Source organism: Eulemur rufifrons, chromosome 1 (assembly GCF_041146395.1).
Source record: "Eulemur rufifrons isolate Redbay chromosome 1, OSU_ERuf_1, whole genome shotgun sequence".
Lineage (NCBI taxonomy): Eukaryota > Metazoa > Chordata > Mammalia > Primates > Lemuridae > Eulemur > Eulemur rufifrons.
Genome location: NC_090983.1, coordinates 30,834,184 through 30,860,602, shown reverse-complemented (window position 1 = coordinate 30,860,602; position 26,419 = coordinate 30,834,184). Strand labels below are relative to the sequence as shown.

Sequence of the window (26,419 nt, the reverse complement as noted above, 5' to 3'; positions counted from 1 at the left end):
GAGGAAGCTGGTGTCAGATGGACTTGGGTTTGCATCATAATTACTAGTGGTGTGACATTGGGTAGATTACTTCACCTATCTAAGACTCAGTTTATTGCAGAAAGAGGATAATAACAGTACCTCTTTCATGGAGTTGTTATGAGGATTAAATGAAAATATGCATATAAAGCATTTATCACAGAGTCCATTTTCAGAGTTCAACAAACATTGCCTATTCTATTCTTCTTTCCCTTGTTGATGTCTTGTTCACCATCAAGGTGACTAATAACTTATAATATAAAAATCAAGAAGCTAATATAGTGAAAATGAATCATTAAACATGCAACTTAACTTTTATTATATGAGCCATTGGAAATAAGATGATGATAGGATTGCTATCATTTCAGCAAAATCTCAGAGAAATGGCACTTTCCTGGCTTTACTTTCTCCCCTTTTACTTCCCTTTTACTTCCCTCCTTTACTGAACACATACTATATACAAAGCATATTGCTGGGTGTTGTGAAGGATAAGAGAAAGCTTCCATCTTTGTTCTGTCATTTTCAGTCTTAACAGAACAGCTGATTCCAGTTACAAGTGTATAAAAGCCATTGTAAACTAAGATGAGAATGAGTTAGTCTCAGTGTGGCTAATGGAGTCAGTAGATTTTGAACTGAGCTTGGAAGAATGGGTTATGCAAACAGGCATGGAAAAGGCAATTCAGAAAATGAGTTTATAACTGAATTTGATACCATTTCTAAACATCTTTCAGAGCCCCTGGGAAATATGTCATTTTGAATTTAAGTGGAAGGGCCAAATGCTATCAGTTTAGCCGGAGATTCATCCTGGTAGGATCAGGTGCATTCAGGGGAAAAGCATGGTTTTAAGTGTTTGATATAATGGAGGCTACATTTACTAATATACTTATTAGTGATCCCCAGGAAAGGATGATCAGATTTGGAAAGGGATGTGTGGATAGGTTGAAGAGTATTTCTGAACATAAGAGAAAGCCTCAGGTCACCTGCATAAAGGGAGAGTCTCCTTTGTGAGCTCGAGTGTGCCTATTGCTTAAGGTTGGCTTTGCTCAGATTTTGCCCACAGCCAAGTTTTTCAGGTTGACATTTAACTGTAACAGTGGAACTTTTGCCAGTTTTGCTAACAGATGGTTCTCAGCATGGTTCAGAAAAGCTGGATCCTTTTATTGTTCTGTTTGCTAAATGTTTCTTTCATTGCATATTTACCAAGGGATTGCCTTTCCATCACAGGTGTTTACAATTACATTTAGTATTCAAATGTGGACTTTCTTGGTTTATTTTATGGACTTACCTTACTGAATGCTTGCTTGTGTAATATTAAAAACCACAAAAGGATTTTTGACACGTTGAAGGTTGTTAGGCATCCAATTTCCAACAATGAATGTTTCTTTTTCCACCAGCGTAAAAGCTTGGAGCCCTTGTTAGAGGAGCCCTCTCCCCTCAAGAAGATATGAGGCTTCACTTGAAAACTTTGGCACTGTCCCATTTTTCCTGTAAGGACTTTAAGGATGTGAGACCAGGGAGACAGGAGGTTAAATGAGAAGGGCTGGAAGGCAAAATACGAACAGCTGGAGTTCATTAGTTAAAATCCAGGGTCACTAGCTAAAAAGGCAACCGAAAGCCATGTGCAGAAAAACTGAACAAGTAATGCAGCCTTCTTTAAAAAGCCTTGAAGCAGGAATTACTTTTCCTGAACAGTTTGGCTGCCCTGATGGTATAGCAGCCCAAGATTTATTAAGTATGATTTTACTACATATACAGTCTCTCCATATATAGGTAGAATACATGTGGCAGTTTATTAGTCTGGTCATTTGGAGTACTATTTGTTTTCATTTGATCCTAACATGTACTATTATGAAATTAGCAAAAGTATGAACAGCACTAAGGGAAATGTATCTTAATATATGTGCCAGCTGCTTTTCACACCTCTTTCAATCCTCTTAACAACTGTTAGAGATAGATATTATTATTATTCCAATATATAACTGTGCTTCAAACCAAATCTCTCTGATTCAAAAATTCATATAATGGAGGCCATCCTAGCACCTTAGAAAATGTTTTATAATTGGCTCTAGAATTATATTTTAAATGTTTAATTTTACAACTAGGACAGCTAATTAGTTTATTATTAACTAAACTTAACTAAATATTATTAACTAAACTTAATAATATTTAGTTTTATTAAACTTTATAACAATATCTTAATTATGTGCATTATTCTAAATATCTTTCTAGAAATAGTCAACCTTTGGCTTAAACCTAGGACTGTCAGGCTATTAGCAGCATTTTTTTTTTTTAAGGAAGGAGTCATATAACATTTTTTGAGGACCAGGCATATAACATAATCTCCCCCCCCCCACACACACACACACAATCTTTTTTTTTTTTAAACCCTTACACCAACTCTAGGAAGTAGAATGTGTTATTTTTGTTGTAGAGATAAAGAAATCTCTGCCTCAGAGAGATTAGGTAACTTGTCAGAGGTCATGGAGCTAGTACTCAGTGTTGTTAGGTATTAGAATCCATAACTATTCTATTTAAAATCCTTTCTACTTTATTATGGTGAATTTAAAAATGCTTAACTTAAGCATTTATTTTTTAGCAACAGTAAAAATAAAAGTAGAAATCTGTTTTTATGATACATCCTACATAAACATTAAGGAAAATGCAGAAGAAATATTTTCAGAAAATAACGTATCATATTATATATTCATCAATTCTGATTCTGTCATTGATTCTACAGTGCTGGTCATTGCAGTGTTTAAATTAGAAACAGTTTCAGCTGAGGATCTTTTAAGATCATTCTCTAGCAGAAAACATTACAAAGTAATTATTCCCAATCCATATAGGAGAAAACTGAGCCAAAAATAGTGTAAGGAACCTCTGGGAGGTCATACAATGAGGCAGAGGAGGAATATGATTAGAATCTCTGAGTCACCAATTACCGCAAATAGACTAGGGCAGGCCTGGTTGACAAGAAGTCTGCCACTGAATGCAATCAAATCACATCACAGATATATTAATAGCATATTCACATATGTATAGTTACATCTTTATAAAACAAAATAATGCCAAGACAATGGTCTGTCATCAGGATTATAATTCCAAAGAAATCAGAAAAGAACTACTTATCTGACATTTGTCTTAATATTTATCTAACATTTACCTAACTTTATCTAAATTATTTTTTTTTCTTGGAATGTATAACTTGACTCCTTGACTTGATTTGTGATTCTCAGGGAAAATGTAACATTAGGGACCACAAACTCTTTCTTATTCAATGTCCAATGAGAGTTGGGAGTGGGCTCAATCACTGATTCCTACATAAACTCATTACAACTGTCCTGGTCTTTATTAATTCACAAGCACTCACCGAGCACCACATGCCAGGCCTGTGCTAGCGCTGGAGATGCAGAGACAAGGCCAGGCTCCATCCGTGCCCTCAAGGAGTGAACGGCCTAGAGAGGGCTCTGACTGCCAGGCACTCGCTACATACAGCCATGTCCTAGGACTTGGAGAGTCAGTCTTGCTCTTGTCATCATTATCTTTTATATTTTCTTCTAAACTAAAGCAGAACAGGGTAGAGTAACACTAAAACATTATGACCTACTGCACTTGCAAAGCATCAATTTTCCTAAAACTTTATTAAACTACAAACCCCAATGAAATTAACAAAACCAAGAAATTAAATATTTTTATATCTTTGTGAGATGAAAATGATAATTTTTCTAAACTATTAAATGTCTCACATATGTAAGAATCAGATTAAATTCCATTTAAAGTTCCACCAGTTGGCCATACTAAATACCTTTTGGACATTTAAAATAAAGAAAGAAGTACTTTACATTTTTATAAATGCACTGAATAAAAATCAGGTTTTTCCTGACCTTTGGCATTATGTTGTTTTCTTTCTTTTTTTTTTTTTTTTGAGACAGGGTCTCTATCGCCCAGGCTAGAGTACAATGACATCATTGTAACTCACTGAAACCTCAAACTTCTGGGCTCAAGCAATCCTTCTCCCTCAGCCTCCTGAGTAGCTGGGACTATAGGCGAGTGCCACCGGCCTGGGTAATTTTTCTATTTTTTGTAGGGAGGGGAGTCTCGCTCTTGCTCAGGCTGGTCTCGAGCTCCTGGCCTCAAGCAATCCTCCTGCCTCAGTATCCTAGGATATAGATGTGAGCTACTGCACCTTGCCCTATATTGTTTTCTTCATGTTTTTCCTTTGGCACCTTGGGTATTCTCATGATCATACCAAGTAATGTATGTAAAAGTCTTACAACAATGCCTGGCATGTCTTAAATGCGCAATGAGTGTTAGCTATGATCACCCTCATCATTATCAAATTATTGTAGAAGCAGTCAAAGAAATTCCATGTGACTTGCCTGGAATTAAGGACAATTCTTAAAGACACAAAATAAACTGGAATATCTTAAAGCTCCTCCAATTTATCTTTGTGTTTTTTCTTTAAAAAATAAGTATACTTAGGATATGTGAATTATAAAAAACAATAATTTTTTGAGAATCAGAATTCTAATTTTAGGATCTTTCTCCTTCTCAGTTGACTTTTGTGTCCTTCAGCTGTTTAGTCTGCAGAACAGACAACACATCCTGCTGTGAAGTTTATGAGATGTCATTGAAATTAGAAGAAAGAGGACCTTTTCTTCCTGGGTTTAAGACCTACACATTAAGGCCATGGGCATTTTAGACCCCTCTGGTGGATGGACCAAATGATTTACCAACAATATCATGAGATAAGTGCTTTAAACATCATCTTCCCTCTCATCTGAATTTCCTATTCTTAACTCAGCAAAATTTACAGTTTTCATGAAACTATTTCAGCAGTTTTGGGGTGTTAGAAAAGTAGTAATAGACATGGCCATAAAATATACAATAGTTATACTCCAATGATGGAGATGACTAAAAGAAACAAGGAATAGAAGCATCTTCAACAGAATACCCTTTACCAACCAACTTTACGTATTAAATGATATTGGGTAATTAGTGACCACTAATTCAAAGATAAGTATTTATTGAGTGCCAAACATTGCTCTAGGCACTGAGGATGTGGAATAAGCAAAAAGACAAAAGTGCTGCTCTCAATGGAGTTTACATTCTCAAGGGTGGAGATGACAATAAACAAATACACATATACGCACACATATATATGTTTGTCAGGTTGTGGTGATAAGTGCTATGGAGAAGAATAAAACAGGGCTCAGGGGTAGAAGATCACTGGGGTGGGATGGGGGTGGAGGGCTGCTATTTCATCTAGAATGGTTGGGCAAGCCCATACCTTATACATATCATTTGAGCAGAGAGGCCTGAAGGAAACATGGAGGATGCTTGCAGAGAGCTGAGAAAAGAGGATTACAGGCAGAGCAGGGTGGAATTGTGTCCACAAGTATCTGAGGAACAGCTAGGAGGCCATGTGGCTAGATCCAAGAGAGAGTGAGGACGGGAATGTGAGGGGACGTCAGGTCACACTGGGGCATGGCTGTATGGAGTAGGGTGGGCCTTTGCACGTCCTTTGGGTTCACTCTGAGTGAGATAAGAGGCCACTGGAGGGCTTGGAACCAGAAAGGAATGCCCTGACTTTCATTTGAGAAGAATCCCAGTGGCTGACTGTTCTGTGAAGAGCAGACTGAAAGAAGGAAGGGAGGGAGCAGGCAGACTAGTTAGGAGGCATCTGCAGTAAATTAGCCATCACACGATGGTGACTTGGCCCAGGTTGTGGCTAGAAGGGAGGTCTTCTGGACATGTTCTGAAGGTATTGCCAACAGATTTGCTGATGGGTTAAATGAGGGTGTGAAAAAAAGAGTTGAGAAAGGGTTGCTATTTGCTAGAGTGGTGAATCTTCATGAAATGGTGAATGGTTTAAAAAGATTTCTGCAAAGAGATTATGGATTGAAGATAAGAGTAATGATACAAATATAAGTGAACAACAGAGAAATGCAAAATGAACACTTTTCTTACTCCCACAAAACTGAAATTATCAAGACAACTATCTGAAGTAAGGATTTATACCCATCATTGTTAGCAGTAAGCCTCATCCTAAATAGATATTCTTCCTCAAGCTTTTTAGCAAATGATAGTATGATTAACATACATGCCATCGTGATTTTTAAGCATCCAGGGTTTTAGTAATATGTTTAAGCAAGACTAAAATTATATTAAAAATAAAATTAAAATATTTTTACAATATTCTTAGTGATTTTAGCTTTACCACATCCTTTTAATATCTAATTTTGATATATGCTTTGTGATGTGTGTGTGGGGGGAGGGATTCATGTAATAATTTATAAATAAAAATACACAGAAAAAACAAGCATTCTAGGCTGATGCTCAGAAATCATTGTGCAAATATGGAAGGTATTGGCTAGGCCCGATGATTCACACCTGTAATCCCAGCATTTTGGGAGGCCAAGGCAGGAGGATGACTAAGGCCAGGAGTATCAGCCTGAGAAAGAGTGAGACTCCCCTCCCTACAAAAACTAGAAAAATTAGCCAGGCGTGGTGGCACATGCCTATAGTCCTAGCTACTCGGTAGGCTAAGGCAGGAGGATCGCGTGAGCCCAGGAGTCTCAGGTTGCAGTGAGCTATGATGACGCCAGCCTGGGCAACAGAGTGAGACCCTCAAAAAAAAAAAAAATGGAAGGTGTTGAAAACTCTAGCAGGAAGATACCATAAACAAAATTTTAAGACTGGGAGGGAAGTTTAATGGGGTTCAAGGTGAAAGGGAGGGACAAGAAGCTGATGGCAGAGATATTAATTCTAATTTGCATCTGTGTAATGATTTACTTTTACCAGGCATTCTAGGAATGGGATCTGATTCCATCCTCATATCAACCCTGTGAAGTAAAGTCAGAAAAGACAGTATCTTTTTTCATAAGGAGTGAATTAAGACTTGGGTTGAGATACTCTCCAGAGCTTACTCAGATAGAAAATGACAGGGCCAGGATTCATATTAGGGCTTCTGGCTCCATAGCCAGTTCTCCCTTAAGACACTCAATAAATACGTTTAATATATTAAGTGCTTACTCTTGGCTGAGTGTTGTACTAGGTGGTGTGGCGGTGTCTCAAAAAGAGGGAAAGTTATTCCCTCTATTCCTGAGTAGCCTTCAGTCTGAGACTAGGGAGATTAAACAGATGCCCGTGAAACTGTTTATTAATTTCCAAAGCAATGCATTTGTAAAAAGTGAAATAATAAATTTAGCCCATAAAGACTCTGGAGGCAAAAAGTAAAAATTAGAGCATTAGTCATTAGAGCAAAGTAGGGTTAACAAGTGTGATAGAGCTCCTGTGGTGGTTAAGTCAGTTCAAACTGACTTCAGTAAAGAAGGAAATTCACTGGCTCACAGATCTGATACCTACAGGTTTGCAGGCACAAACAATGCCACCAGGAAGCCATGTCTCTCCATTACCCAACACTGGTTTACTCTCCCAGGCACACTGTCACCAGGTGTTGGTAATCCGACCCGAGCAACTCCTGGCTAAATCCCACAAGTTTAGCCTTCACAATAAAAAAGAAAGCATCCCTTTCCTAGTGGCACCGGTAAAGTAGGGCTCTCCCAAGCTTGAGTTTTGTGCCTGTGTCTGAACCAATCACTGTGGTTGGGTGGGGGGGTGCTGTGCTCTGATTGGCCAGACCTGGGTCACATGCTCACTCTTGGGATGAGGTGGGGTCAGCCGTTCCAGCATAGCTGGGGTGGTTCCCCAGAGGAAAATAGAAGTGTCCCCACTGGAACGGTAAATGGCTGTCAGAAGGGCAAAACAACAGAGAGTCATTAAAATAAGTTGAAATTCTTGAAGGTAGTAATTTTCTTCCTGAGTTTAAGAGAGTAATTGAGTTTGTTTGTTTCTAATCTTACGGAATTCTATACCAGGAGCGAGTTGGTGCTGGAGACTCATGATATGCAGGCATGCCCTACAGAACACTGATTTCAGTTTTCATACTTAACTTTTCCCTTCCTTTAAGTTTTATTTTGTTGTGTTTTTCCTACAGCTGCTGATTAACTGATCCTTTACGTTAAAAGACGCTGTTTCTTCATGAAGGCATGCCCTGAGCTAAAACTCATTATCTGCTTATTGTGCCTTCTCTGGTCCCCACCCTCCTGAAGCCAGGGGCCCTCCTATCTCTAGAACCCTCAAAGACAGACTTTCAAACCCCCTCCTAGTCACTCCTGGCCTTTTGTTTGGCAATTTCTCCCCTTTAAGGCTGCATTTAGTAAGCTAATAATAACCTGTCATTGAGGAGACAACAGAAGATCCTCGGCCCTCTCCACCTTCACCTCCCTGGACTTCCCACGTGTGGTTCTCTCCTCCTTTCAAGCTTGCATTTTCTCCTTTCCACAGTGTTTTACATTATCTTAAGAAATCCTCTCCACTTTCTATTATGTTCAATAATTCTTCACCCCATGTTTTTATTCCTACCCCCTACCAATCACTTCCACCAGTTCTGTTGGCCCCTTCTGGGACTTGGAACTTTGGAGACTGATCACATGTTGCCAAGTCCTGCTCTAGAAGGCAGAACACTCCATTTCCTGTGCCTCCAATGGCCTTTATCTCTCCAGGCCTCCTCTCCTGTAGCTCTGAAGCAGGGATGATGAGATTCCCAGAGGAGAGCGTTCACAAAGTGCTCTCTGAGTGCTTTGATGAAATTGATTAGGTAAATGGAAACATTTTTTGCAACCTCTCTAGCCTGTAGGAACAGTAAGTTGTATAAATGTAATGATTTGCCATTTTTTTGAATAATGAAGATCCTTTGTAATTTTAAGTATTTTCTCTCAACAAGAGATTTTTTTCCCAGCAGTAAAAAACCAGAATGCTTGATTTTAAATGTCTTTAAAAAATAAATACTTCCTGATATCTTTAAAGCAGCACTTTCATTATCAATGCTTAATTTAACATTTTGTTTAATTTTTCTAGCTTCCCTCCTGAAGGGTTTGAAACATGCCAATGTTGTGCTCCTACATGACATAATCCACACTAAAGAGACACTGACGTTTGTTTTTGAATACATGGTGAGTTGTTCCAGCATTTTACAACACATGAGGAAAAAGCCTGGTGCTCGTATAATGAATCTGTTAATATTTTATGGCATGATAAAACTTTCATTACAATGTGGAAGGTATCATGGAAATTTTCATCATTGTGATTAGTAAAGCCTTATTGTTCATACATCCATCTTTAGTCTTGCCTCTTTACCCACTATTTTTCCCCTCTTTAGCCATAATAAATAAGGATTTTGAGTTTGCCTCCTAAGTAAAACTTTTGCACTTATTTTTAATCTGTTTTTAATCACTATCCGAGCAGAACCCAACATTTTTTCATTGACGATAAAGATATAAATCACAAGATATTTAAAAATTGTATATAAGCTTACTAAAGAATAACTCATTTTGTCTTTTTGGAAGGAAAAAATATTCAAATAAGCAGACAGAAATCATAAGGTATGTGTACTTGACTTGCCTCCAAGGACATTTGGAGAGAGAAAAATGCCTGTGTCGTTGTGTTCAGTGCCAGTCGTTTAAAATGAGCATCTCTGTGCGGAGAAACAGGCTTCTTTCTAAGAGCAGCCGGTTAGAAAGACACACTGTGTTTGACTTTAACAGTAGGGTCTCAGAAAACCTGGTTATGTTCCTTGTGCACCTTATTCTCAAAAATTCTGAACTTTGTAATATCTTCTGACAGTCAAGTCTATGGTCTGCTTTAGGATACTATCCAAACACCACTAAAGTCACTCTCTTCTCTTTCTCTGCTGTTTCATGTAGCACACAGACCTGGCCCAGTATATGACTCAGCATCCAGGAGGGCTTCATCCTCACAATGTCAGAGTGAGTACATTGAGGGTCAGGATTCTCCTCTGCCTTGCCCAGAAAAGGAGGAAAAGAATTTTGAAACAGACTGCCATCACAAAGTCCCACGATACTAAATAAGAAGATGGACATTACTGATATTCTAGAGAAAAGAAAAAAAAAGAAAGAAAGAAAGAAAAAGAGTTGCCCCCAAAGATACAGAGCAATGTCTAGCTGTTTTCTGGGCAGCCTAATACTGTCAGTCATTGCCATCATGCAAATGTGTCTTTAGAAGTACAAGCCAATTAAGGAAATTACAGTATAAGGAAAACATAAATCATAAAATAAATACCTTCTTCATGGCAGACTACAGTGGTCTGTGATAAAGTTTGCATTGCCTATTCTAGCAGATCCTATCCTATATGTGGGACTAACTTCCACTTTTCCAGTCATTAGAATAGAAATAATAATAAACTTAACTAGCTATAATTCTACATCTGTCGTAAATTTTAGAAACCACTTATATTTCATAATTTTCATTCCCTAAGGTTTTATTGGCATTAATTAATTGATTGGCTTTTAACCATATGAAATTTGTATATGATATATTTATTCATTTAACTTATATTTATTTATGTATTCATTTATGCATTCATTGAAGAAATATTTATTGAGTACTCAGTGCTAATTAAGTTCTGGGGTTTCAATAATGAATAAGTTGTGTTTCTTATTTTCAATGAGCTTAAAGTCCAGTAAGATATATAGACTTAAATAGGCAATGAAAAGCTAAGTGCTAAGGCCGACGGCCATGGTAACTAGGAATACTATGGGAACACATAGTAAGGGGGCCTAACCTAGTCTTGAAAGTAGGGAATTAGAAAGGAATGTTTGAGGGCAAGGAATTGAGGAGAGTGAAAAAAATTTGAAAGAGCTGTGTGGAAACTGGGAAAGAGAACTATCATAACTAGGGAAACCAAGAAGGAATATCCAGTAGTGTGCTAAGGACCCTGGTAAGGGTGAAACCATTAAATTACCTGCATGATCATGAGATTTTCTTTTTATGGCAGTGTTTAGCAATTTGAATAGAGGAGCAGAGAAAGTAGACAGTTGGATTGGTTCAGAGTTGGAGTTTCAGAGACGAAAAGGCAGTTGGGCAAGAGAGTTGAGCAGATTGTCGGGAGAGAGGGTAAAGTGCTAGTCAGTGGCTTCTAGACTGAGTCTAACCTGAGGGAAGGAAGTGCTGATAGCCACAGAGAGAACAGAAGGGTCAAGGACCCAGAGGTGTTGATTAAATAGAAGATGGAGAAAGAATGATCTGGGAAAGTGAGAAGATTTTCAGGCTTGAGTGACTCTTACATATTAGACACTGTGCTAGTATGTGAAAAAAAGACATAGAAGACATGATTCCTGCCCTCAAGGGACTTACATTCAAAACAGGAGATGGGAAATATACACCAATACTATTATAAGACATTTGTGTTTAATGCCAAGTAAGAAGTAAGTCCCAGTACTGTAGATGTGCAAAGATGTCAAAGATACCTTCCAGTTTTAAGAGGTTTCAGACTTTAAAAGATGCACTGCCTTTCAAGAGGCTGGAATAGGGGAAGATGTTATAGGGAGAGGAAATGTTTTTAGCAAAAATACAGAGTAGGAAAGTAGAGGATGTGTTCAAGGAAGAGGACCCAAAGTCATGGATTGTTAGGGACCACAGTGTTTTTCTTTCATTTTTGTTTAAGAGAAAGGGCCTTACTCTCTGGCCCAGGCTGGGGTCAGTCACGCAATCATACCTCACTGCAGCCTTGAACACCTAGACTTAAGCGATTCTCCTGCCTCAGCCTCCTGAGTAGCTGGGAATACAAGCATTTGCTACCACACCTAGATAATTTTTTTTTTTTAGAGATGGGGTCTCATTGTGTTGCCCAGGCTCACAGTGTTTCTCAGTCTGCAGGTTCTGATTTATTAGTGGGTTATGAAATCAATTTGGTGGTTAGCAACCAGGATTTTTAAAAATAAAATAAATAGATGAGAAGAGAATAGAAAATATTAGAGTACGTTGCATTTAGAAGGAGTAAGTATTATGTTGTGCAATTTTTTTCCAGTTATAACACTACTTATATTTATGTATAGATATGAATACTGGATACAAATGTATTTGTTTCCCTGGATTGCAGTCAAAAAAACTTTAAAGCACTGATGTGATCTGAATTCTTTATTTTGCAGAAGAGGAATTCAAGGTTTCAGAGGACAAGCATTTTGCCTGAGGTTATAGAACCAGCTTTTGCCATTGCAAAAAGTGATTCTTGGTTAAGATGCTTCTCCACTATGCCATACTGTATTTCTGGTTCTGTTGGCCTAAAATATGGAATATGCTAGTGAAATGGGATACACAAGTCTGGGGAAATAGATTGGGTAGGTAGCTAAGAGTCTCGCTTTCTAAAAATGTGGACTTTATTCATTAGATAGTAAAGTCATTAAAGAGGTTTGAGTTGAGAGAGAATGACATGATTGGAAGGAAATTTATATTACTGTAGTCTGTGGAATGGATTAAAGGGAAGAAGAGACTAGAGTCAGGGATTCCAGTTAGGAGTTTATTGATGTGGTCTAGACTGGTGCTTTTCAAACTTCAGTGAGCAGGCAGATGGATGACCTGGGGATCTGATTCAGTAAGTCTGGAGTTGAGCCTCAGTTTCTGCCTTTCTAACATGATCCAAGATGATGCAAATTATGCTGGTTGAGGACCAAATTTTGAGTAGCAAGGATCTAGGCAAGAAGCCAGGTGCAGTGGCTCACGCCTGTAATCCTAGCAATCTGGGAGGCCGAGGCAGGAGGATCGTTTGAGGCCAGGAGTTCGAGACCAGCCTGAGCAAACGTGAGAACTCATCTCTACAAGAAATAGAAAAATTAGCCTGGCATGGTGGCACCTATAGTCCCAGATACTTAGGAGGCTGAGGCAGAAGGATCGCTTGAGCCCAGGAGTTTGAGGTTGCAGTGAGCTATATAATGAGGCCACTGCACTCCAGCCTGGGCAATAGAGCAAGACTCTGTCTCAAAAGAAAATAGTAATAAAGGCCTAAATTATGATAGTGACAGAATGGAAAAGAATGTAAAATAAAGTAACAAAGAAGAGTTTAGCCAGGACTTGGTAACATGAGCAAAAGAAGGGAAAGGATGGAGCCAAACACGCCTGATTTTGAGTTTGATTGGGAAAATTATAGCTCTAGTCCCAGAAATAGGAGAAGTTGGTTTGCAGAGAAAGAGGAGTCTTGTTTTAGACATGCTGAACTCCTAGCTGAGATGGGACATGCCAAGGGAAATGAGCAGCAGGCACCCGAAGAGGTCACTGATGCTCAGGAGGGAGAAATGAGCTGGAGACAGAGATTTGAGGGTAATTGGCACGTGGCGTTTACAAGACAAGAGAGTGGACAACCAAAGAGCAAGTATACAAAGAGGGGAGGAGTGCTGATAGAACTTTTGCCTATAGAGGATGAGAAGAGGAACAGGACAGCAAGGAATGCAGGGAAGCAGCTTTTAGGAAGGTAAAGCATCTAGAAAAATCTATTGTCGTGGAATTCAGGGAAGAAACAGTTTCAAGAAGGGTGTGGTCGAGAGTATGACAAGGAATACAGTTACGAATCATACTCTTGTCTACAAGGACTTTGAGCATTTGGGAGGGATACACTAATAAACGGAGGGAGACACAGAGGAAGAACTTATCCAATCAAAGCAAGTGGGAGTAGGGTTGAGTTGAGTTTCCAAGGTGGAGGCAACCGTGGAAATGCTGGAATGCCAGAGAAGACCTGATATATTCCTAGAACTGAAGATAATGCAGAGGTAATTAAAGGTAATTAACAGAGCTAAGAGTGGTTAGAGACAAGACTTGAGAGGTAAGTAGGAGCCAGAACATGAAGGACCCTTTTTTGCCTTCTGAGTAGAAAAAGCGCAAACTGGTTTTCCTCTGCTCTCACACCACAACAATCAACGCAGAATACTTCTATGACCAAAATGTGTGAGGATCTTTCCCCATACACCAAGCAGGCAAGCAATTCTGCAGAGGACACCAACAGGGTGTCCTTTAATTCTATTCAATTCTGACACTAACTACCTGGAGATGGAATTAGATCTCACAGGTTGAAGGATTCAGTCCCCAAGACTGCCCACGCCCCACTTCAGATGCCAATTGTAAGCTCCAGGCTATTTACCTTTGCTTCTGACTGACTGGCTACAAATTGGGGTTCCTATGACCTCCTCCTTGGATTCAATTAATTTGCTAGAGTGGCTCACAGAACTCAGAGAAACACTTATGTTTACTGGCTTATTGTAAAGGATATTACAAAGGATACAGATGGAGAGATGCATAGGGCAAGGCACGTGGGAAAGGGTGCAGAGCTTCCATGCCCTTCCCAGGCACGCCACCTACCAGAAACCTCCATGTGTTCAGCTCTCCGAAGCTCTCCAAACCCTGTTCTTTTGGGTTTTTATGAAGGCTTAATTACATAGCCATAACTGATTAAACTATTGGCCATTGGTGATCAACTTAACCTTCCGTCCTTTAGCCCTCTCCTGAGGAGGGTGTTGAGAGTCCCAATCCTCTAATCATGCCTTGGTCTTTCAGGGGACCAGCTCCCATCTTAAAGCTACCTAGGGACCAGCCATTGGTCAACTCATTAGCATTCAAAAGATATCACTTTGGAAATCCTAAACATTTTAGGAATTGTATGCCAGGAAACAGGTTGAAGACCAAATACATATTTTATAATATCACAGTCATGCTATTCCATATGAGGAAACATTAAATGGTTTTAAACAAGGAAGTGATAGATTCAGATTTACTTTTTATAACGTTCACCCTGATTACAGTGTAGTAAATATATTGGAAGGAGGGTGATATTGTCTTTTGAAATGTTGGATTCCCCTGACCCCATATTTTTTTGTTGTTGTTGTTTTTATTTACCTCCTTCCCCCTATTCACATAGTAGACTTCTCTTCCTCTGCTCATTCCCTAAATGCTGGTGTCTGTCAGGGTTCCAGTCTTGACAGTGAAGCTAATCAGAACAACAGTGGTGCAGATGTGGGATGATGGTGGAGAAAAGTGGACAGATACTTGATCAATTACTTAGCCAGAATTGACAAAGAGTCAGCAATAATTTTTCTGGCTTTGAGTATTAAGATGGATAATGGTGCCACTCACTGAGATAGAGATTCTGGAAGAAAAATGGATTTTGGAGGGATATAGACAATTATGTTTTGGACGTACTGACTTTCAGGTGATTTTAGAATGTCCAGGTGAACTTCACACCTTCAGACTGTGTGGGTACAAAGGTTAGAAAGGAGATCTGAGTTGGAGATAAAGATTTTGAAATCATCAGAATACCATTGTTCATTGAAGCAATGTCAGTGGGTAAGATGGCTAAGGGAACGTGTATAGAGTAATAATAGAAGAAGGTCAAGGATGGAGCCCTAAGAATATTAATATGTTAGACATCAGTAGGAGAAGTGGAACCTATAAAAAGAACAGCCAGAGAGGTAGTAGAAAAATTAGGAGATGGTGGGACCAAAAAGAGAGAGATTCAGGAAGGAAGACATGGTCAACAATGCCTAATGCTGCAAAGGTAAGGAAGGAGAGGTAGCCCTTGGATTTTAGAGAAAAAGGCATTGGTGATCATGGTAAAAACATAATGAATGAAATGATCATTGCAGATGCCTTTTTATAGGGGGGATAGATTTCATATTTCAGAGGACAAACAGTTCCATATGACGGCAAGATCCAGCTTGTGACTGTGGGAGTTAGTGGCTGAAGTGGATTGGAGAAGCAGATCACTGGAGCTGCAGAGGTTGGCTAGACTTGTTCTCCTGTGCACGATTTCACAGGGGCAACAGCAGTGATCCAGGTGCCCAGGTCTTCAGTGAATGATGGAGAGTGATCAGGAGTTCAGTGGATGACACTGAAAAAAAGGGTAGAGGAAGATGTAGCTGGATAACATGAGAATCCAAGGGACAGGGGTTTTTACTTAAGTGTGGAGAAGTACTGGTTTTGAAGTGGTATTGAGGAAAGAGAGGCAGCTTATCCCACCTTTTAGTGATTGAAGATATGAGGAAGTTGTAGAAAAATGAACATCTGCTTGAGAATACTATAGGAAAGCAGTGGTCTCATTTAAGGCAAAGAGGCAGAAGGAAATTCATCAGAGATGAGCTTTTAGGGAGTGGAGATTGAACAATGAAAAGGTATAGGAGAGATAGGAGCATTGGATAGTAGGTTAAACAGAGGAAGCACAGAGCAGTGTGCAGATGAGCTTTTGGGGTGTGGGGGAAAGGAATAGTCAGAGGCTAATTTTTTGAGTAGTGACCAAGGAAGACAGGACAGGAATCCTTGTGAGGTTAGCCTGTTTGGGATTTCTAATAGAATGAGTCCCAGGGATTGCTGGTGGGTGGAAGGACTCAGGCTTCCCTGTAAGGAGTTGGCTGACTGATCAGATTGTGTTTTTGAGAGACTCCTAGCCTAGATGATACTAGCCCAGTGGAATTATTTTGTTCCCCCAAACCTTATTGTGTTAGAAACAGGTCTAACCCCTGGGGTCTGGGAGGTCATTCTAGAAAGAGTCATCCATGGTCTGGCTTGATACTGACTGAGATGACACCATCAGATTTGGTTATGTTATGATGCAGTAATTGGTGAAGCTTCTGCAGCATTGAAGGAAGAATCCCGGTTGGGAAGAATGAAAGAGTGAGTGGGTGGTGAGCACAGACTGCGGTTTTGAGAAGTGCGGCTGTGAAATACTATGCCTTAATACTGCAGGGCTTTACCATTTACAAACGCTTGTAGACATATCTGGAAGCAGAGAGGAAAGGGGTTGGACAGCAAGAAGGTGGGAGGTGGGTGTGACTAATTATGAGGACAGTCTACACTTGGGACATGAAAGGCGTTTCAAGCCGACTCACTAAGAAGCTCTGTCTCTGACTCAGCTAGCCGACTCTCTCCTTCCCTCTCATGTTTTCATTTTCTGTCTTTTCTCTAATTTCTCAGGATGGTATAGTGAAGTTAGGCAGGTCTGAATTTCAGTCTTGGCCCTAGCTCTTTCTAGACATGATTTTAAAGTTACATCAAGCCCTGGTTTTCTTATCTGTATTGAGGACAAGCATATCTTCCCAAAGGCTGTAGCCCTCACTGGTCAGTATCTCCCTATCTTCTGCCCTCCTCTGTTTTCATCTCCCTCTTTCCTTAGCCCCTTCATATTGAAAAACATATTTTTAAACACATACTATGGTATCTTATCTTTTATCTGGAATTTAAGCGTATTCTTTATAATAGTCTTTTCCACAAACATTTATATTTGTAACCAATCAGAAGGTCTCAATGTCAGTATAAGAATTTTGTGCTTTGGTAGCTTAGTGAATGGTAAAAGGCATTGTGTGTGTGTGTGTGTGTTTGTGTGTGTGTGTTTGAAGCACCAGGAAGAGACAACATTGGGAAGACTCATAGAACCAGTGAGCATTTGGACTAGGAGTCATAAGAAATTTTAACATTTTTGAATGGCTTATGAACCTGAAGTGGGAGCTACTAGTAAAGGTATGCTCTACTAGATAAATTCCCCAGGCTCCTACTTCAGTCAGGCCATGCTGCTGGTTAACTTGGCTCCAGTGTCTCCATGTCATTGTTAGGTGAGTACTGGTCCTAGCATTGCTAAAGTTCTTAGTTTCCAAGATGCCATTGAAAAAGTGGATTTCTCCTGATTGCTCTGTATCTGCCATTTTGCCTGTGTCCCCAGGAATGCTGGGCCTGGTCCTTTGCTTTCTAAGCTTCCAGAGTATGTTCTCATTTGGCACAGGTCTTTGCAAACACTAATGTTGGAGTTTGAATTCTCAATTGCCAGTGGCACTGGAAAATAGCAAGAGACACTTGGAATACTAAGCATTCTTTTTTCCCTTAAGCTTCTATATTGGTGGGAATGTAGTAATGTCTTTGGTTTCTGTGCCTCATAACCACATGAAACATTTTAAAAATTGGGTTTCAGAATATGTTTTTCCTGTTGTTTCCCCCACCCACCACCACGACTACCTTTTCTCCTTTCTTCTCCCTACTATTTATACCTTATTCTCTTTTGATTTATTTTTGTATTTGGGGGGGTCTGATTTCTTTTGATCTCTCTTCCCCCTTAATCTGTATTGTTTATTTCCCTTCAACTTTGAATTTAAGACTTTAAAAATAGGTTTAAAAAGATAATGATTCTTTTATTTCCTAATATCATCTAAATATATATTTCTCAGTCTGGTCTCCTCATGTTATGTTTTTAAAAGGTTTTCATATCAGAGAGCCTGGAAAACTTAAGCAGTTGTAAACTTTAGAATACCATTTCCAGGTCAACTTTGATCTTATATGCCAAGTTCATCGGTGGGGGAAAAAATTAAATCTTTCACATCTAAATCAATAAATAGTGTTCCAAAGGAAACTTCAAAGTTTTACTGTAGATTTTTAAGGAAGGGTAATTCCTTCAGTATAAAAGAAATGAGATGTCAGGAAAAGCCAGAATCCCTTTGTTTAGGATATAGTCTAGTTACTTGACTTTCCTTGTCCATTTTTTCTCCCTCTGAATGTAAAATCTTCATTTTTGGTCTCTCAAGAGATATTTTTACTATATTCTTTCAAATGGCTGTTTTTGATTTAGAGGAGAAATCAACACGTAGTAGCTCAAATCTCTTAGGTATAGTGTTCATTTCTTCCAGCTTTTCATGTTTCAACTTTTGCGGGGCCTGGCATACATCCACCACCAACACGTTCTTCACAGGGACCTGAAACCTCAGAACTTACTCATCAGTCACCTGGGAGAGCTCAAACTGGCTGATTTTGGTAAGTTGCCCCTCAGGTCTCATTCTGGGCTGTGAACAATGATGCCTTTGTGTGTACTTGCTTAAAGCATTGACCAGGCCTGGCCTTTGAAAACTGAAGGCCCAAGAACATGATGCTTTATGAGGATATCAAACTACCACATAGGAAGTGTGAGGCAAGAAACAGGGAGAGATTGGGAACTTCTTAGGATTCTGTCAACCCATAATCTAGACAGATGCCAAAAGTTGGACACCCCTACTACCCCACTGCCATTTTTTATATAGAGACATTTGTAGAGTGAACTGTACTTAGATTTCCCTAAATCTGTGTGGATATACAAATTCTATCAGAATAGATCAAGGTTACCCCAGGATGATAAAGAGGTTAACCCTGGATTGTAGCATAGACTCCTGCTGGAAAGGAGGCTCCAGACACCTGCTCCTGCTAAGTATGTAAGTATGACCATATGGGTACCTGAAATTCTTATTCCCATCAAAGTGATGCAGATTTCCTCTAAGTATCACTGTATCTTTCCATTTTAGCACTTATCACAGTTTGTAATTATATTCACACACAAACACACACATATGCGTACATGCACACATGCAAATATATATGTGTGTGTGTGAGATGATTTTGTTTCCTCCACTAGACTGTAAGCATTATGAGGGCAACCAGGGTCTGTTTTTGCTTATCATTGTATCCCTAGTGCCTGGTACCATAGTAGGTGCTCAATAGATATTTGTTGAAAAGCTGTCTCTGTATGAGCTGAGGAACCACTCTTCTCTGTCTAGCAGATGTCAAAAGGTGGTACTATAGCTGCAGTAATTTATTCTAAGATAGTAGCTTGCATCCTGACATGTAAGCATTTAACAGACATTCATTTATCAATTCTCCACAAGAGTGAACTCATTTCTTAAAGTTTTTCGCAACAATAGATCTTGCAATTCTGTTGAGATAACCAGCTGACTGACAAAACTACTCTCATTTTGCAAAGGAGCACTTGAGAGAAACACATCTAGGGTCTTACCAAACTAACTAATTTGGATTAGCAGTCCCCACAATTTATATATGAAACTGGAGGTTCCAGGACTGCAGATGGGGGGCAGCCATATTACTCGTGAACGGTGTTCAGTTGCTGTTGTGGAGATCTAAAATTGCAGAGGTGTAACACGCTAGAAGCTTAACTTTCTCTCACATAACAGTCCTGACCTAAACAGTCAGAGCTTGTGTGGTGGCCCCATGTATCTTGGCCCAGGCTTCTTCTGTCATGTGGCTCCACCATCCCTAGGATACTCCCCCAACTGCATATTTCAATATGGCTGCCCCCTCCCTCTCATCACAGCCTAGAGGAAGGAGAACAGGGAAGAGAACACATAAGCCCCTCCATTAAGGCATGACGTGGAAGTTCACACATCTCCTCTGTTCAGATCATGGAGGCAAGAACTTAGTCCCCTGACCATACTTAGCTGCCAGCAAGGCCACATCTAGCTGTAAAGCAGGCCAAACTTTGAGAGATTCACTTGATGAAGTGATACACAGGGTCCAGACAGTGAGTGGTTATATTAAAAGCACTCAAAGTTTGTGTGTTATTTTTTAAATGCTATTTACTCTGCCAGTCATACTTCTCTGGTGCAGTGTGTCACCGTACCTCCTCAGGAAAGCCCAGGACAATGGGTTCTATGCTCTTCCTCTTTGGTCAGGTCTTGCTCGAGCCAAGTCCATTCCCAGCCAGACATACTCTTCAGAAGTCGTGACCCTCTGGTACCGGCCTCCTGATGCTTTGTTGGGAGCCACTGAATATTCCTCTGAGCTGGACATATGGTAAGCGTGAGTGCCAAGAAAATGAAAATGTGAGTCATCCTGCCCATGAGGGTGGCTTTATCATCTGTATTATATTTTTAATAATAAATTCTAATAATGACAATCACTAATATTTATACAGAAGCATATTCCGCTTTCAAATATACATCTCATTTGATTTTTGTAAGTATTGTATGAGTTTTCACAGTTAAAGAAACTGAGACCCAGAGAGATCTTGCCCAAGGCATCTTCTGAATCTGATACTCTTTCTACCACGCCCCTCCTCTAGCTCTTCTCTTCAGTCCTCTGCCTTTTCTCCTTCTTAACACCTTGTCCTCAGAGAAACACACGTACACCCCCAAACCACAGACAGACAGACACACATACATACATATGTCTATGCAAACACAGTTCAGAGCCTGGTGAAAAATGTCATAATGACTAAGATTCAAGAGACCTGATTTTCATGCCAATTCTATTTCTAATTAAGTACTCTGCATTCTATTATCTTGAAAAAGTCACGTATCCTTTTTGTGTCTAGTTTCTTGATTTTTTAAATAAGGGTAATAAACTCTCCCTCTCTGGGGTTAAGTAGAAATATAGTGTGAGCATAAGAACCAGATAGGTGCTATCAAGTAAAGCCACATAGTCAGGGAGGCTCTCAGGATAAGGGGGTGCAGTAGTGAGTGTGGGACCTCAGACACTCATCATCTTAGAACAGCAGTGTCACATTTTCTGGATCTTATTCCTGGAGACCTCCCAGTCATTTGGGGGTCACATTCAGATGTGTGGGGACTTTAGAGACATAGTCAGCTACTCAAAGGTAATAAAATGGAGCTCTCTCAATGCCTTACACGGAAGGGTTTATATAAAAATACAAAGTCCTATTTTCAAAACTCAATAATAAGTTTTTTTAAAATTAAATAATGTCCTAAAAAGCTAAACTAAGCTTTTAGATTTCCCAAAGAATTGACAAAGGTTGCAGAAATTTTCCTCCAGTATCTAGTGTCATTGATTTCTGATACCTGGTACCATTTCTGGAAATATCATCTGCTAGTCAAAACCCTGCTGAAACTGTCAGCTCACACTGCTCTGCACTGTCACTTCAAAGGCCTTCTGTAGGCTCTGGCTTACTCAGCTCATAATGATGGCTTCCTGGTTGCGTTCACAGACAGAGTGAAACTTCTACCCATCAATTTTAAACTTTGTTTTATTATGGAATATTTAACACATTCAAAAATATATATAACATATATGTAGATCAGTGATTCTCAACCAGGGGCAATTTTGCTCCCCAGGGGACATGTGGCAATATCTGGGAACATTTTTTGTTTGTCACAGCTCGGTGGGGGTCAGGGGTGCCACTGGTATCTAGTCGGTAGAGACCAGGGATGCTATTAAACACCCTACAAAGGACAGCCTCCCACAACATAGATTTATCCAGCCCAAAATGTCAGTATTGTCATGATTGAGAAAGCTGAGGCAGATTAAGATGTGTAATAAACTCCATGGACCCACTACCTAGCCTGGGCAATGACTGGAACGTAATCTATACCGTCCCATTGACTTGTGTTGCTTTCCCATCAACCTGCCCCTCCACTAGAGGGGCTTTTACTGGAACTTGTTTTTTGTCAGCTTTCACCTACCACTTTTTAAAATAGTATTTATATTCTAAAAAATATTATTTTCAATGTTTTACATGCTTTGGGGCTTTTATAAAAATAATATTATATTGCTTTTAGTCTTCTGTGACTTAATTATTTTCACTTACTATGTTTCTAAGATTCATCCATGTTGATCTATATAGCTATACTTTATCTCCTATTGGTGAACATTTCAATTATTTAATTTGGTTTTTTTGGTTTTTGTTTCCTATTTTGAACATACTTGGTATTTATATTTAAGGATTTCTCTAGGGTACTCACCTAAGGATAGATTTGCTATGTCACAGGGTATGCGAATGTTCAACTTCATAAAGTAGCACCAAATTGTTTTCCAAAGAAGTTGTAACAATTGATATACCAGTAGTGTATCATAGTCCCTTATCCACACCTGCACTGACTTTGTACTATCAGATTTCTTTATTTTTGCTAATCAAGTGGATAGAATGGTATCATGTCATGATCTAAATTTGCGTTCCCCTAACTACTAATGAGATTGGACATCTTTTCATGAATTACTTGCCATTTGTCTTTTCTCTTCTGTTAAATACTTGTTCATGTCTTTTGTTCATTTTCTGTTGGTCTCTCTAACTCTCCCTCCCTTTCTTTCTTTATTAATTTATAGGAGTTCTTCATATATTCTAGATACTAATCTTTTATCGGTTATGTGTATTGCAAGTAGCCTCTCCCATTCAGAGCTTATATTTTCACATCTTGATGTTGTCTTTTTGAACAAAGTTCTTAATTTTAATATTGCTGACCTTATGAATCTTTTTTTTCCCAATGGTTAGCCCTTTTTGTTTCTTATTTAAACACTCCTTTCCCTGAGGTCAGAATGATATTGTCCAATATGTTCTTTTAAAGGTTGTAAAGGTTTTCTTTTCATTTAAAATCCTTAATACATTGAAATTGACTTTTGTACGTGCTAAACAGTTGTCTCACCCCAATTTCTTCAGTGATGTGCTGTGCCAAATCTCTTACATGTCAAGTTTCCATAAATGCATAGGTCTGTTTCTGAACTCTATTCTGTCAATTTGCCTGTCTTGTACCAGTGCCACACTGTCTTAATTTCTATAGCTTATGATAATAGTGAATATATCATAGGACAATTCTGCCCACCCGCTTCATCTTCTTCTTCACAAATGTCTTGGCTATGTTTCCTTTCTGATTTTTCACATAAATTTTAGATTCAGTGTTTCAAATTTCATGAAATTTCAAATTTCATTCATTTTCATGAAAAATCTTAGTGGGGTTTTCATTGGAATAGAAATTGTAGATCACTTTGAGGATAATTAGCATCTTTATAATATAGTATTGTCTTTTTAATTTTTGAACATGGTATATTGCTCCATCTGTTTAGTTCTTCTTTAATGACTTTTAATAGAATTTTATAATTTTCTCTCTAAGGTCTTACACATCTAAAGCAAAGGTTCTTATAAGTCTATTTCATTGTTTAATGTTTCTTTTGGTTTTTGTATATGATACATTTTTCCCATGTCTGTTTAATTGTTTTTGGCAGTGATATGCTAACTAATTTTCCTTGGATTTTTTTTTTTTTTTTTTAGACAGGGTCTCAGTCTGTTGCCTGGGCTGAAGTGCAGTGGTGTCATCATAGCTCGCTGCAACCTCAAACTCCTGGACTCAAACGATCCTCCTGCCTCAGCCTCCCTGAGTAGCGGGGACTACAGATGCAAGCCACAAGACCCAGCTAGTTTTTAAATTTTTTGTAGACAAGAGGTCTTGCTATATTGCCCAGGCTGGTCTCGAACTCCTGGCCTCAAGTGATCCTCCTGTCTCGGCCTCCCAAAGTGCTGGGATGACAGGTGTCAGCCATCGCTCCTGGCCTGAAGCTATTTTCATTAAGTGCAAATAAATTCAAAACTATTCATTATTCCTTCATGCACTTTAAATCTCACTTTTGGAATAATTTTCCTTTCTCCTGAAATAAATCTTTTAGAATTTTCTTCAGTGTAGGCCTGTACATGGCAAACTGTTTTCCGAAGATAAACCCTCATTGTTGAAAGGTAGTTTTGCTGGGGATGCAATTCTAGATTGTTATTTTCTCTCAGAATTTTAAAAATGCAATTCTCCTGCTTTGCCTTCCATTATTGCTATTGAAGAGTTTGCTTTTAGCCCTACTCTCTTCCTTTTGCAGGCAATCTCTCATTTTCTCTGGAGGTTTTTCAGAATTTTTCTTTGCCTTTCTTATTATGCGGTTTTCACTATGAGGTGTCCAGTGTGGATTTCTTTTTACTTACCCTGCTTGGTGTATATTGTGCTTCTTCCATTTATAAATTCATGTCTTTCATGAGCCATTTCATTTTTGAATATTGCCTCTGTTTTGTCTCTTTCTCAAACTCCAGAGAAATATTATTAGACCATATTCTTCTATTATCCATCTCTCTTATTCTCTCCTTCATATTTTTAATCTCCTTAACTGTCTGTGCTACATTTGGGGTAATTTTTCAGCTCATCTACCAGTTCTTTAAGTCTCCCTGAAAGAACTTTTTACAGCTTATACAAGAAATTGTTAAGGGTTTCATGAATTTAACCATGAATAATGATGACACTTACAATATAAAAATTTAATTGTAAGTTAAAATTATTGTCATTACTCTTATTCATTTCATTATTATTATTGTTTGCCTGGTAAAACTAAAAATGTAATCTAGAAATAGAACAATAGGCATCTTCCATTGAGTTTGCTGTATTTATTCACTCTTAAAGTAATTGCTAGATATTGGGTGTTTACACTGAGATTCTCCTCCCCCTATTTTTTTCTCTTTCTTTTCAGAGTGATAAGAGGAGACTGAGTAGGGAGAAGATTTCCAATTAACGAAGGATGAAAAGGAAAGAAAAATCCTATTATGCTAGGCCATGCAACCCCATAGGGTCCAAACTGAATGCCTTTGTAGGAGGCAGAGGACAGTGGGTGAGCATTAGCCCCTTTGTCTTAGAGAAACCAATTATAACATGCAATGCAAGAGCCTTTCGTTCACAAGAAGCCTGGTGGCAGCAGTGTCCGTGGGGGGCCCAGAGCAAATGAACAGGGACTCTGGTTAATTATGGAAAACGTGCAAGTAGGACGTATTAGTTGTTCCCAATGCTTACAACCAACGTTCTCTAATCTCCCAATGTCTTTTCTTCTGTCTTTCTGCTACCTTTTCAGACCTTAAAAGATTCCATTAGGGACTTTAGTGAGAAAAACTCAATGTTTTAGGGTGATTACACTGTTGTTTTTTATTTTTTTACTTTTTTTGTATTGTGTTAAAATATACATAACATTTACCATATTTAGCCATTTTCGAGTGTGCAATTCAATGATATTCAATACATTCACATTGTTGTATAACCATCACCACTGTTCATCTCCAGAACTTTTCATCATCTGAAACGGTACCCATTAAACAATAATTTCCTGTTATCCCCTCTCCTCAGCCCCTAGTAGCAGTGTTCTGCTTTTTATCTCTGTGAATTTGACTATTCCTGGCACCTCATATAAGCAGTGGAATCATACGGTATTTGTCCTTTTGTGTCTGGCTTATTTTGCTTATAATGTTTTCAAGTTTCATCCATGTTGTACATAGTACACTGAGTTTTCAAGAGGGATTTATTTTGGCACACAAGGTCCTCTATTCAGTACTGACTTTAGGCAGCTGCTGGTTTTAGGACTGTGGAAAGTTGTTTCTGCCTGAGAGATCCTTTACTGACAGGTTTCTCACTGCAAACTTCCAAATATAAAGAGTGATCCAGAGAAAAGCAAATGGAAATGTCATGTCACTGCCATATATTATGTTGTTCTGAATTCATTTCAGCAGTAAAAAATGAAATACTGATTCATTCCTCCCAACAACATTTTTTATATGCTCTTTGCACCTCTGAAAAGCCTAAAACTCCTGAGATGTTTTTTTTTCCTCCAGGGATTGCCTAAGGAATTTGAGGAATCTTTTTCTCTTTTATGTAAGAATTTGTTCATGCTCAGAATAGAGGAAAAGCTAGAAAGAGAGCCAGAAAAAGCAAAAAGCATGTAAGCTGCCTCCTCTAACTTGACCGAGGAACCTTAGTTGGAGTAATAAAATGGCCCAGTGTGTCCCTCCCTTCTGGAAGGATTCACTGTTTGATGCCACCGGGTCTTTTTGTTCTCCTGCATGTGAAGTTCCCCTTCATCTACATGGGCTGCCCCAAGGGTTTCTCCACAGAGCAGAAATCCTCTGAGAAGCCTAAAGATATGTAGGGTAAGAGGAGCCATAGGAATGAAGATTTAAGAACAAAACGGAAGAATAAAAGGAAATAGGAGCTGGTTCCCTATCTGGACCTGAATGTTCAGA

General features: G+C 38.9%; 1 protein-coding gene across 2 annotated transcripts in view; it reads left to right on the top strand.

Moving 5' to 3' along the window:
• The window catches only part of CDK15 (cyclin dependent kinase 15), a 76,628-nt gene that overhangs the window by 6,693 nt on the left and 43,516 nt on the right, over positions 1 to 26,419 (top strand). For both annotated transcript variants that reach the window (XM_069468689.1, XM_069468679.1), the window contains exons 5-8: positions 8,938 to 9,032; positions 9,783 to 9,845; positions 18,525 to 18,648; positions 20,331 to 20,451. In XM_069468689.1, coding sequence (XP_069324790.1) covers positions 8,938 to 9,032; positions 9,783 to 9,845; positions 18,525 to 18,648; positions 20,331 to 20,451 — 403 coding nt within the window. The remainder of the gene's footprint in view (positions 1 to 8,937; positions 9,033 to 9,782; positions 9,846 to 18,524; positions 18,649 to 20,330; positions 20,452 to 26,419) is intronic.